At 33.9% G+C, this 13,675-nt stretch overlaps 1 protein-coding gene across 3 annotated transcripts; it reads left to right on the forward strand.

Moving 5' to 3' along the window:
- Positions 229 to 13,080, forward strand: LOC109722299 (filament-like plant protein 3). Of its 3 annotated transcripts, none has more exons than XM_020250324.1 (5): positions 229 to 490; positions 7,815 to 8,013; positions 9,700 to 9,883; positions 10,463 to 12,333; positions 12,632 to 13,080. In XM_020250324.1, the coding sequence occupies exons 2-5, from the start codon at positions 7,900 to 7,902 to the stop codon at positions 12,785 to 12,787; spliced, it is 2,325 nt and encodes a 774-aa protein (XP_020105913.1). In that variant the 5' UTR covers positions 229 to 490; positions 7,815 to 7,899; the 3' UTR covers positions 12,788 to 13,080. The 3 variants fall into 3 exon arrangements, with proteins under 3 accessions (XP_020105913.1, XP_020105894.1, XP_020105904.1); XM_020250305.1 differs by having other exon boundaries at positions 7,833 to 8,013; XM_020250315.1 differs by lacking the exon at positions 229 to 490 and adding an exon at positions 7,231 to 7,405 and having other exon boundaries at positions 7,833 to 8,013.

A 13,675-nucleotide genomic window follows, 5' to 3' on the forward strand; every position in this document is an offset into this window, starting at 1 on the left:
CATTGGAATAGTACTAATCTACCAAAATGGTGGAATAGCAAATTCCTTACTATTCCGGGATAACCGAAAATAGGAAGGTTTGACGGGGATAAAATATTCCGGCCAAATTTCATTCCGTTTGGCGGAATAGCGAGGATAACTTTCGTTATACCCGCTTATCTCGCGAACCAAACGGGGCTTTAAAATACGTTACGGCTACTCGTAGGAATAAAAAGTAAAGGCTTGTGATTTGATGTCGGGGTCTTCATCCCTACTGGCATCAACAACCTCTTTTATAATCTCCTGGTCGCGATGATCAGAGCAATTCTCGTGCTCATCACCGTCCGTTCGATAACTACTTCCATACTTCTTGCTCAGTACTCTTGATCTCTTCAGCACACCCTCATTCGAATTTCGAATTTCTAATTTCTAATTTCAAATGGGCTCTGGACCTGCTCATTCGCAACCAAAGTGGGAGCTCCTAAACTTTCTATTCTCGGTGATAGCGAAGGTCAGTCTTTCTGCCGAGGCCTCTTCATCCGAAGCGATTTTTGATATAGCTGTCTACCGAAGTTTGCCGAAGTTTTCTTTCGGCACCAATGTGTTTCTTTCGAATTCGTGATGGAGTCATCGATTTGATTTTAGGTTTCAAATTCGGTGAAAATGCACGGCGAACCGCACAACAATATGCCGTTTTGAAATGGACCCCTCAACTACTTTTATTTTGATTGAGATTTTTGCAGCTTTTTTTTTAAAAACTATTAATATGTATACTTAGTCAAATTAAAAATTTTATTATATTGAATTGCTCTATTTGCTATAAAAAATTAAAGTTTAAATTTGATAAGTTCACCTACAAATTTAATAATATTTCTAGTTTAATTGGCTAAAATCATACAATTCAGAAAGCTTAAAAGTCGAGAGGGTGTCAATAAGAAAAAATTTAAGTTGATAGTGCTATTTCAAAATTAGCCAATATATAGTTAGGGGATTTTCATACATTTGTAGCTTTAAATTATGCAACAATATATGCATATAAGTTTATTTTTTGGCAGGGAAATTTATTCAGGGTAAACTTCAAATATCATCCTTGTGATTTCACACCTTCTCGCTTTAGTATTCTATGGTTTAAAGTGTATCAAGTTAGTGTCATGTCGTTTCATTTTAATCTTTTCGTCAGTCTTTTCGTTAATATTTCGTTAAATTATATACAAAAAATTTCAAACACTCTATCTAGGTTTATCGAATATTCACTTTAATATCCTCAAGTTTTAACTTTGTCACTGATTTAACGAAAAAATTAGTGGAATCAATAAAAAAAAAGATAAAAACGAAACTACAGAATACTAAATTAATACACTTTAAATCACAGAATACTAAAATAAGAAAGTATGAAACTACAAGGATGATATTTAAAGTTTTTTTTTTTTTTAACATTTATTAGATATTGTACTTGTGGGTGTGTCCTTTTGTGCAACATTTCTTTAATTTGCAAGGAACTATAACTACGAGATTCGCGGCTAAAAATGCTCGCAAGTTATATTCTTTTTTAGGCCCCAATTGAAGCTCATATTTTTATTAAGAAATTATATATTCTTGTTGTTTATGTAATCCTTCTAAAGTAATAAAAGTGAAAAAAAAATAGCATTTATCTAAAAATCTAAAAATTTACTTTTAGTCCATACTAAGGCCCTGATCATTATAATTATTTGTAAATTATTTTAGGTATGTATCATATTTATCATTGGTAATTAGATACAAAAGTTCATTTGAGTTTCTCATATATCCAGAGTAAGAGTTAGATATATAATTGTCATCTATCAAGTATTTAATTATTGTTTCTCAGAATAAAATTAATATTTCACAAATCAAGATTAGAAGTTTATAATATTTTTCTTAAACTAGACATGTATAGCTGGCAAGCATTTGAGGAGAGAGATGATGAATATAATTATAATGAATATGATAATAATAATAATAATAATAATAATTATAGGATTTTTGACTCTTCAGAGGCCTAACATGGTAGGCATATCCTTGTCATGTAAGTTTAAGTATGATGATAATAATTACATATATAATAAAATATATGCAAGTTAGAGGCTTGTGTTTATGATAAACATTATTATTTGGTTTTATGATCATTAAGATTAGGCTTAATTAAGATTTGGACATGTGTTGTGTCGAGGAGGGTTGAGAGATGGTTGGCACCCTATGCATGTCAATGGATGTCATCATCGTTATGATCATCACAAACAGTTTCTTTGCCCATAATATGTGTGGTGTCTACAGTTTTGACATTTAAAAAATATATATATATATATATATATATGTAGAGTTGAGCTGAAATACTATCGGTAGCAAACGGGCTCCATTGCCACCTATTTGTTTTCGATGATGGAGCCTCCAAATCGACGATCGGCATCGTTGAACATGATCTATACCACTTGAAGTATCTAGAAATCAAATTTCATACTTTTTCGATATTATTTTCTTATCCATCGAGTGGACATTAAAATGAACGGCTGAAAATGAATATTCTTTAAAACATGATGATAGAAGTCTTGTAGTCAAGATCAAGAGTATAGATCTTGTTTTAAATAGTTTAAAAAAATTTTTAACAAAAATTCAATTGATTTGGATATCTTTACACCGTTAAACGAGAAAATGCCTCATATCGACCATTAAAATTACAAATTTTGAAACCCTTTGATCACTAGGCAAATGATGTCGCAAAAGATTTAAAATTTAATTTATAAACACTTCAAGTGATATAGATCATGTTCAACGGTGCCGATCGTCGATTCGGAGGCTCTATCATCGAAAACAAATGGGTGGCAATGGAGCTCATTTGCTATCGATAGTATTCTAGCTCAACTTTATATATATATGTGTATAGAATTAGGCTGGAATACTATCAATAGTAAAATGCTCTTTTTGTTATCAAATTTTTAATCCTTGGATGAAAAATTGTAAGGTCAGGATGATATTAGTCGGTTAGAGTTGAGTGGTTCCCCTAGGGTTGAGTGGTCCCCACTGGGTTATAGTATTTAATCCAATGGTTAGAAATAATGAAAAGAGTTGATTCCAAAGCTAAAAATTGGTAGCAATAATGGAATTTTGCTACTAATAGTTAGCCCAGTCCAACTCTATATGTATATATATTAAGTCTATATTTTGCATCCTTCGAATGCTTATTTTTATTTTTGTTCTTTTGAAAATCAGCATGTGGTTGCTACCTGCAGCTAGATAATTATAAGATTATAAAATTATATATATATATATATATAGAGAGAGAGGAGAGAATTTAGCTAGAATACTTCTAAAAGCATCAGGGGTTGGTGATTCTAGATTTGTAGCCCTTAGATGGAGGTATTGTAGGGTTTAGGATGATAGTAGCCCATTAAATTGAGTGGTGGTATATAGGTAGATAGTATGTGATCAAGAGGTACTAATAGTCTAGGGACAGATTTAAAGGCTAAAAATCTTAAAGTACAATGGGTGACGCTTTTAGATGTACTTCTAGCTCAACCTCTCTCTCTCTCTCTCTCTCTCTCGTTCTCCTTCTATATATATATATATATATTATATATATAATTAGGCTAGAATATTTCTAATAGCATCAAGTTATTAATGCTATTAGATTTTCAGTCCTTGGATGAAGGGATGTGCGATTAGGATTATAGTGGTCTTTTAGGGTTGAGCGGATGGTTGGTTGAATAGTATGATCTAACAGGTAGAAATGATCAAAAGTATAAATCTAACTGCAGAAAACTTCGTAGCACCAAGTGCTTGGTGCTATTAGAAGCACCCAAGCCGGACTACGTGTGTGTGTGTGTGTGAGAGATGAGAGAGAGAGAATTCAATAAAACTAGGAAAACTTCAAAAACCCCCCTGTGGTTTCACACTTTTTCATTTTAGTACCCTGTTGGTCTTGAAGTGTATCAAGTTAGTACCCTGTGGTTTCTCACTTTATCACTTTAGTACCCTGTGGTTTAAAATGTATCAAGCTAGTACCCTGTGGTTTTGCACTTTATCACTTTAGTACCCTGTGGTTTCACACTTTATCACTTTAGTACCTTGTGATTTAAAAAACTATAGGGTACTAACTTGATACAAAATTAAAACCACAGGGTACTAAAGTGATAAAGTGCAAAACCACAGGGTACTAACTTGATACACTTTAAATCACAGGGTACTTAAGTGATAAAGTGAGAAACCACGGGGTACTAACTTGATACATTTTAAACCACAGGGTATTAAAGTGAAAAAAATTGAAACCACAAGGGGAGTTTTTGAAGTTTTCCCATAAAACTAACATTACCAGTCCACCCTATCTAAAGAAATAGTCTAAAATACAGCAGTCACATTGCTGATATGGTGACTCCCAACTAATCAAATTATTTTTATGGGGTTCACCCATCCCATTTTAATTTTTAGAAAAATATCTTTATTGTATTTTTCACTCAAAAAGAGAAATGTTGCTGGCTGGATACAGATACTATGGTGTGATTGCTACATAGTATACTTCCTCCTCTCTAATAAGGTAGTTGATAGGTATCCTCATCATCACTCAACATCAAATTCCACGTGGAGCAAAAAGTGTTTATTTATATTGTATACGATTATCTTTAAAAGAAAATATAATAATATTAGCATCAGAAACACCTTACAAGACCGTAATGTTAAACTTGAAAACTCTAATGGTGCAATTTATAAAATTAAGCAATTATATGCATTGAAAGTTTTCATTTGCCAAATAGTCCTATGACTCATTGGCCAATAAAAGTACTGTATATCCGTCTTATCATATACTTTCAATCTGGTCGTCTAATAAAAAAAAATATTAAATTAATAAACAACCATCATTTCTATGATTTTTTAAAATAGTGTTTGGGTGATGTGCCACACCAAGTGCAAGCAATAATTTCCATTTTCTCTTACATTTCACATGATCCAAAAAAAAAAAGCCCATTTATATGCCTCAAACCCTCATTTTTATAAGATGCATGTAACCCACTAGGTTTTTTGGTATATAAATAGAAATATAAATACATTGACCAAATTGGAAACTCATTTACTAGATATTAAAATAAAATTAAAAAAACCCAACAGAAACCTCAAAAGTGTTTCTTGTTAGTGACTGTTTTAAGGTAAAAATGTAAGGATATCCCTCAGCTATAAACTATTCTGAAAAGCCCCCTCAAACATTTTTTTGATCAAGACTCTCTCAACTTCTTTTTCTAATTTACATTTTTATACTTAGTTAAGTTAAGAATTTTATCAAATTTAATGAATCTATTAGTTATTAAATATTAATCAATCTAATTTTTTTTGTTCTTAAAATTAATTAAATTTATTAAATATAGTAAAGCCACTAATAAATTTGATAAAATCTTCAAAATTTTCAACCAAAATTCCTTGACTCCAAAAATGAGTTAGAGGTCTCAATTGAGGAAAAAAAAGAAGCTGAGGGGCAATTTCACAAATGCCATATAGTTTGAATGGTTTACCATACTATTTACCAAAAAGTGGGACAATTGAAAATGTGTACTAATAAATTAGAATATTGCATTTTTAATGCTCCCAACTTTAAAAAAAAACATCATATATATATATATATATATATTCATGCAAAATTTAAAAATTTACAAATATACTTCTTGATAAGTCAAAAGGCATCATATTTTTACTTAAATTGACTATTTTGTTCTTATTCACTGTAACGCTCTCATAAAATTAACAAACAAAGATATTCTAGAAGGCGCCAAAATAGATCCAACAGTATTAATTTAGGCTTCGTTTGGAATTGCGGGGACATTGTATTACGTGCAGTGAGAAGTACGATGAAAAATACCATGTTTGTTTCTATACATAATATTACGTTCTGCATATCATGATGAGTCGGTTATAATATATTTTCTACAATCCCACCGGAGAACACAGAAACATATTCCTATATACTTCTACTTCAACTCCATTTTATCTAATGGGCGTCATCCTATATATTTTTACTTCAACTCCATTTTATCTAATGGACGTCAGATAAACTTCAATACCAAATTAAGCCTTACTAATAAAAAGTGATAAAGCTTTATCTCATCATTTCAATTGGTCACATTCATGATCATAAAGGCAAAATAGTATTTATACTAAACAATGAGTTTTGACTAGTTCAGAAAAAAATTTTGCGAGTATTTATAGTTTTTAGCAATAAAATAGAGTTAATAGAGTAAATTTCTTACCAGAGGTAAATATGCAATATGGTCAGTTTATGAGGATATATATGCAATTATTCTAAAAAAAATAAGAGAAATTCTTCCAAATATTTTTCCTTAATAATATAATTTAAGGGTATTTTCTTAAAATACCTTTTAGATTTTAAGATACTTTTTTGTTAAAATTCAACCAATCTTCTACTGCCACGTGGCAAATCCATTAAACATAACCAAGTAATGGACTGTTATGATCCAATTGAAATAAATTATGAAGATTAGGGACTTAATTGCCAAAAAAAATGGATTAGGGTTCTAATTAAAAAAAATGAAAAAAAAGATTGGGACCACTGGTGTAATTAACCCAAAAAATAAATACATTGACCAAACTGGGAACTCATTTACTGCATAGATTGATAAACAAATAAACATCAAGTATTCCACAAGAAACATTAATGATTGTTTCAATATACACCACATTTCATTTAATGATAAACAAAGCATTATTATCCTAATTAAAAACAAACACTACTTAATCACTACCTTAATCATACCTTCTTAAGGGCAAATAAGAATAGTCAGTGATGATAGAAAGGTATACTTGAAATGGCAAAATAGTAATTTCATAGAAATAACAGAGTTCATTAACAGATTTTAACTTTAAGGATATATTTGAAATAGGTTGGAACATAAAAATGATATTTTCAATATTAGCCTTCTAAGAGGAGTAAATCAGAAAGTCGAAAACTTTTCAGGAGTATATAAGCAATTGCCCCTTAATTTTTAACTTTGCCACTAATTTAACAAAAAAAAATTAGTAGAAGACGAGATAACAAAAGAAGAAAAATAAAACCATAGGGTACGCAAATAATACACTTTAAACTATAGGGTACTAAAATGAGAAAGTGCGAAACCACATGGGGTGGTATTTGAAATTTTTCCTTGTTTTAATTTACACCACATTAATAAATGATAAACAAATCATTATTATCCTATTTTTTTTTAAAAAACCACTACTTAATCACTAGCTTAATTAATTACACCCTTCTCTCTCTCTCTCTTTGTAGTACTAATACCAGAGGCCTAAGAATTAACAGAGAATGTAGGCGGGAATGAGGCCGACTCCGTTTTGAAAAACGGAGAAAAAGTCGCCTCCATTCATAAATTTAAGATTTTTTTAAGTATTATTCTTCATATAATCTTCAAAATAGGTAGGAATTGTATAAATCTTATGCCATAATTTTCTCTTCATTTGTAATTATATATTAGAGATAAGGGAGAAGCAGGTATTATTATTATATTTGACCAATTTTTGGCCTCTTTTTTTTGGTAATTTTTAAGGGGGTTTTTGATTTGTATCGAATTTTGTGTACTAAAACTTTGTTGGGGTGTTTCCAAGTTGGGATTTTTATGTTGTTTGTAACCCCGATTTTGTGTTTTTGGGGGGGGTTTATCTCGGATTTTCTCCCAAAAATTCCCTTTTTTTCCCCCCTTGTTTGGGGTTATTTTTTGGTGGATTTGATGATCAAGCATGAGTTTCCATTCAAAAAATTTTGCAATTTTGACCCTTTAATTCATAAATTGCTCCTTTTTTTCTTTTTTCTTTTTTTTCTTATGAAGGATGTTTGATTTTATCAGCAATTAATGGCAACAAGGAAAGGAACAAGGTGATGATCACAGAGAATTGGACGGCGGAGATCACAAGATGGACCGCCGGAGTTGGCTGTGGCGGCGGAAGCCGTCGGAGAAGAGAACCGGTGGCGAGACCGAGAGCTCGGGCTCACCATCTTCGCATTCCGCGAGGTTTTCAGATGATCAGGTGAGGCTCTCTTTGCTATTTTCATTGTCTCATTAATTTATGTTAACCATGGATTGGATTGGATTCAGAACATTTATTAGATCCTCTGAACATTTACGCAAATTTAGATCATTCGATTCATTTGACTTTTACATGATCGAACCTTGTTAAGAAAAATTAGTAAAATTTTGGGGCTATGTGGTTGATTTTGAAACAATTTTGATATTAATGAAGCTTACACTAACATTTTAAAGTTCGTTCGTGTTGTGATCTGTAATTGAGCGAATGTTCAGTGTGGTTTGTCATATGTTCAGATGATCAGATGAGGCTCTCTTTGCTATTTATATTGTCTCATTAATTTATGTTCATCATGGATTGGATTGGATTCAAAACATTTATTAGATCCTCTGAACATTTACGCAAATTTAGATCATTCGATTCATTTGACTTGTACATGATCGAACCTTGTTAAGAAAAATTAGTGAAATTTTGGGGCTATGTGGTTGATTTTGAAACAATTTTGATATTAATGAAGCTTACACTAACATTTTAAAGTTCGTTCGTGTTGTGATCTGTAATTGAGCGAATGTTCAGTGTGGTTTGTCATATGTTCAGATGATCAGATGAGGCTCTCTTTGCTATTTATATTGTCTCATTAATTTATGTTCATCATGGATTGGATTGGATTCAAAACATTTATTAGATCCTCTGAACATTTACGCAAATTTAGATCATTCGATTCATTTGACTTGTACATGATCGAACCTTGTTAAGAAAAATTAGTGAAATTTTGGGGCTGTGTGGTTGATTTTGAAACAATTTTGATATTAATGAAGCTTACACTAACATTTTAAAGTTCGTTCGGGTGGTGATTTGTTATTGAGTGAATGTACATTGGGGATTTCGCATATTTTTCCTGAATTCTGATTCATTTATCTTTGCACTCATACCAAAACAATGCTTCTGGTGCTTCGTTTTTTTTTTTTCTGCGCACTTGAAATATTAAAATTTCAGCATCTTATTGATTTGATTTGTTTTTTGTCCAATTATTTGATGTGTGCTAGCTTGTATGGTTCTCCGTTTTCTCTTTGCGCCTCTTTTTTCTTTGTTGTCATTGTGTACTTTTTCATTAGTGGGAGAAAATTTCAAAAAAAATGGTAATAAAGATGTTGATTGTAATTAGATCAGATTTAAATACATCATTTCCGAAACTTTGATTGTTTTATTTTACCAACATAATCATCACTAATTCACCGTTACTCTAGGGTATATGCTGATATGTTGAACTTCACCTCCATTGAACTTGAGTTTCTTGTGGAGGATATCTATTCCTGTTCTACGTAAACTTCGATTATATTAATGAAATCCTAAAACCGCAAGACATCATCAGAGCATGAGGAGCTCGCGAGTTTTGCGAACTCAACTTTGCGTCCTACTAGGCCGAAGTCAAAAGGTTGATCTCCATACAATTGTGAGTGGGAGATTAGGTGATCTCGCGAAATTGGTGCCGCAATAGATGCCGACGCCGTCGACTTTCTCAGAGTCACAAGTTCAGCCTCCGAGATCCACGCAAACAAACCAACCATATATGTTTCTACGAGTCCTAAGAATTACGACCTTTAGGATATTTCTTATACATTTCTCCACTTTAGTGAGAGGTATGGATGATTTGTTCACCAATTACTGATTACTTTGGTTGCTGAGCAGGAAGTGTTGAAGGTTTCTCCAAATCACACTCAATCCCCGGAGATCTCTTCGAAAAGTGCTTCTGACGAAGTAAATGAAACCGTAAAGGCTTTGACTGAGAAACTATCGGGTGCGCTTTTGAAGATAAGTGCTAAAGAGGATTTAGTGAACCAGCATGCAAAAGTCGCAGAAGAAGCTGTTCTAGGTAAGAAAATATCACCTAAATAATCATTTAGTGCGGTCGACACTAGTCATTATCAAATTACTCGAGTATGGACTAACTTTCAAGTTGTAAGTCTAAATCCTTCTCCAGTGCTAGTTTACTATGTGTAAATGAATTAGTAGGGTCCGACCTTTTCTGCTTAATGCCTACTTGGCTTAACTTCTGGAACAACTCCTCTATTGCGAGAATCAGGAGCCAAGCATTTGGCAAACACATTGTGTGGAGCTTTCGCTGGTGCAGAAAGCTGAAATGAGCTACTTGGTTCTGAAGCAGAAATTCTACATTCAAGCTTCTACTTCTACTGCAGCGAAAAGCTGTTGGGAGATCTTAAACAAAAGAAGTTGGTTATGCTTTTAGAGCCAGTTCTACTTGAACAACACTTTGTAGAAGCCCTAGCTGGGCCTAAGCTGGTCTTTGGAATGTCGATCTTACTTTTGCTGTCTCTTTGACAGAAGAATCTAGTTTTAAATTTAAATCAGATTCGATTGCCAATGTATTTGGCCATGTGTATCAGCGATATTGAATAGACTGCTGAGTTGCTTTTGTTATTTCCTGCCCTAGGCTGGGAAAAAGCGGAAAAAGAAGTTTCAGCTTTGAAACAACAGCTTCATGCTGCAGCTCAAAAGAACTCGAATCTTGAAGATAGGATTGGACACCTCGATGACGCCCTGAAGGAGTGCTTAAGGCATCTCCGACGGTTAAGACAGGATCAAGAACAGAAAATTCATGATGGTCTCATTCAGCAAAGTCAGAAGTGGGAGTCAGAAAGGCAGGAGCTTGAGAGAAAAGCAGTTGATCTCCGAGCCCAGCTGGAATCAAAAGCCGGAACTTCCATCTCCTTCGACCATGAGCTTTTCCTAAAACTCGATTCTCTCGGGAAAGAGAATTCGGCTCTTAAAGTTGAACTAATGTCATATCGCGAGGATCTCCAAATCAGGACAGTAGAGAAAGAGCTTCTCACGAAAGCAGCAGAAGCGGCGAGTAAGCAGCACTTGGAGAGCGTAAAGAAGGCCGCCAAGATCGAAGCCGAATGCCGCCGGCTCCGCGCTTCCGCACGGAAATCGATGCTAACGAATGAGTTTAGGCCTGTGCCGAGCTCGGTTTGCATGGAATCTATCGCGGACAGTCTATCAGACTGTGGCTCGGATTCGTGGGCGTCAGCTCTAATTAGCGAGCTTGATCAGTTCAAAAGTGAGAAGAGAAGTACGAGAAGTATCACTCCTTCGGTAGAAATTGACTTAATGGATGATTTTCTTGAAATGGAAAGGCTCGCGGCATTGCCCGAGGCTTCCCTCGGAAGCTCTGCTCATGAGCTAGAAGCTGATTCTGAATGCACTGTTAGAAGAAGCTGCTTATCGCAACATGAATTAGAAGATGTAAATGGACAAATGGTTGAGTTAGAGGAGAAGGTTGCGAAGTTAGAGACCGGGAAAGGCGAACTTGAAAAGGCTTTGGAGAAAGCTCGGTATCTGCTTTTGGCTTCGTCAGAGAAGTCGGACGAGTTGCAACGGCGGCTGAATGTATTAAATGGGGAAAAGCATGCTCTTGAGGTAGAAGCAGAAGCTATGGAGGCAAAGAGAGGTGAATTGGAACTTCAACTCGATGCAGCACGGATGGAAATCGGGGACTTAAAGAAGAGGGTGGGATTACTAGAAGAAAAGGTCGAAGACGAGAAGTGCTATTCGGAGAAGCTCAAAGCTAGGTGTAAGAAAATGGATGCATTGGAAGCTAAAAAAAATGAGACGGAACTTCTTCTTGAATCCGCACTTTCGGATGCCAGAATGTTGAGGGACAAGTCTAGTTTCTTAGAAAAGAAAGTTGAGGAGAATACGGCGTTGTTGGAGAAAAAAGAGGCAAAGAAAAAAGAAGTAGAATTCGAGCTCGGGCTAGCACATAAAGAAATCATGATGTTAAAGGAAAAAGTGAGTTCACTAGAAAGGAAAGTTGACGAAGAGAGGGCGTTGTCGATCGAATTCGAATCTAAATATCAAGAAATGGAGGACTTGGTAGCAAGAAACGAGGAATTATCCAATATGTATCGGACTTCTGCGGAAGCCAAAGAGGCGAGGGCGAAGGAACTAGAAGATCAACTATACTTGGCAAATCTTGAAGTTGAGATGTTACGAAAGAAGGCGAGTTCATTAGAAGAGAACGTTGAGGAAGAGAGGAAGTTGTCTGCAGTAAATGCAGTTGAGATAGAAGCTTCTAAAGTGATGCAAAAAGAAACGGCGGCTAAGCTCGCGTCAGCACAAAGCAAAGCCGCAGAATTACGTGGAAGTTTGGATTTTTCACAAAAAGAAGTCCTCAAAGAGAAGGCTTTGTCAGCGAAATTAGCAGCAAAGTGTCAGAATTTAGAGGATGAGTTGTTCAGAAGAAAAGGTGAATATGATCATAAACAGCCCATGATTGGCAGGGATTTGAACATTAAACAGGTAAAAAAGTTTGGTGCCATCATTTTTCATTTCATCTTTTATCGTTTCGATTGCAACAATTTAGTCCCCAAAGTTTGTTCCACACAACAATTTTAAGTTGTTATGTCAGTGTACCATCTGTCAACAGCACCACATCAACAGTATCATTAGGGAACTAAATTTTTTATATCGAAACTCTTACGACGAAACCAGAATCTTAACTATACATTAGGGACTAAATTGTTACAGTACTACATATACATCATCTTGATTGACCATGAATTGCTCTTTGCTGAAACAATCTTATTTTGAACTGCAGGAGAAAGAGCTCGGTCACGCGGCCGATAAGCTAGCAAAGTGCCAGAAAACAATAGCTTCTCTTCACCAGCAGCTGAAGACATTAGCATCTTTTGATGATTTCCTGCTTGAAGCTGAGAAGATGGAGTTAACTATTGAAAACACTTTGGTTGTTTGACATCACAAGCTTCATCATCCTGTTGATCTGGGCTCGAAGAGCTCGAATCTCAAAGCAGAAGTGCAAGTCATACAGATAGAGAGTAAACATATAGAAAGAAAATAATTTTTTTAGTTTTTGTAGATTGATGTATATTGAAGCAAATTGTGACATGTGGGACATGCTTTTATTTTCCTTTTTGGTGTTGTTGTTTCTAGTTTTTGTTTATTATTATTATTATTATTATTATTTTATGTGATTGTTATTAGAGAGATACCTTTTTGTGGATCTATTAACTGTTTCTTTTAGTTAAAGGGTGTAAAACGGGTTTTGCCCAACCCGGCCCGCATTCTTATATGGGCCTTGTCATGCCATAGGGCCGGATGCGGCCCGACATGGCCTTTTAGATTTTGTTTTTTACCCCTTAATATTTTATATTGTTTTTTTATTTCTTTTGGCCAAATAAATCTTCTAACAAGAAGAACAAACTCTCCAAATTTATAATAATTAATAAAATTAAATTACAAAAAATCTTCTTATAAATACCCGCTTTTTCACTTTTCCTTCCTAACTATTAAAAATCTATATTTTATCCCCTCAGCATTTCAAGTTGTTGCATTTAGTCTCTTTGAGTCGAAGTTTCATCACTCTTTCGTCCATTTCTTATAATTTATCCAAAAATATCCTTCAAAATGATAAAAGCATATTAAAAATTATTTTTTTATAGAAGAAGTAAGGATAATTTGGTCATTTTGCCCTCTTCATTAACGTCGTACCCCCTGAAAATATTTTTAAAATTTTAAAAAAGTAAAATATAGATTTTTGAAAGTCAAAGAGAAAAAGTAAAAAAACGAATGTTTACATAGAGATTTTATTTTTTTTTTTTTTTTTTTGTCTTTTTAAGTATTT

This window comes from Ananas comosus, linkage group 1, assembly GCF_001540865.1.
Source record: "Ananas comosus cultivar F153 linkage group 1, ASM154086v1, whole genome shotgun sequence".
Taxonomy (NCBI): Eukaryota; Viridiplantae; Streptophyta; class Magnoliopsida; order Poales; family Bromeliaceae; genus Ananas; species Ananas comosus.

Bases quoted from the DNA above. Each gene is read 5' to 3' on its own strand.
- LOC109722299 (XM_020250324.1), top strand. From the start codon at position 7,900: ATGGACCGCCGGAGTTGGCTGTGGCGGCGGAAGCCGTCGGAGAAGAGA. The intron at 8,014-9,699 runs GTGAGGCTCTCT...GTTGCTGAGCAG, and splicing joins CGAGGTTTTCAGATGATCAG to GAAGTGTTGAAGGTTTCTCC. The intron at 12,334-12,631 runs GTAAAAAAGTTT...TTTGAACTGCAG, and splicing joins GGGATTTGAACATTAAACAG to GAGAAAGAGCTCGGTCACGC.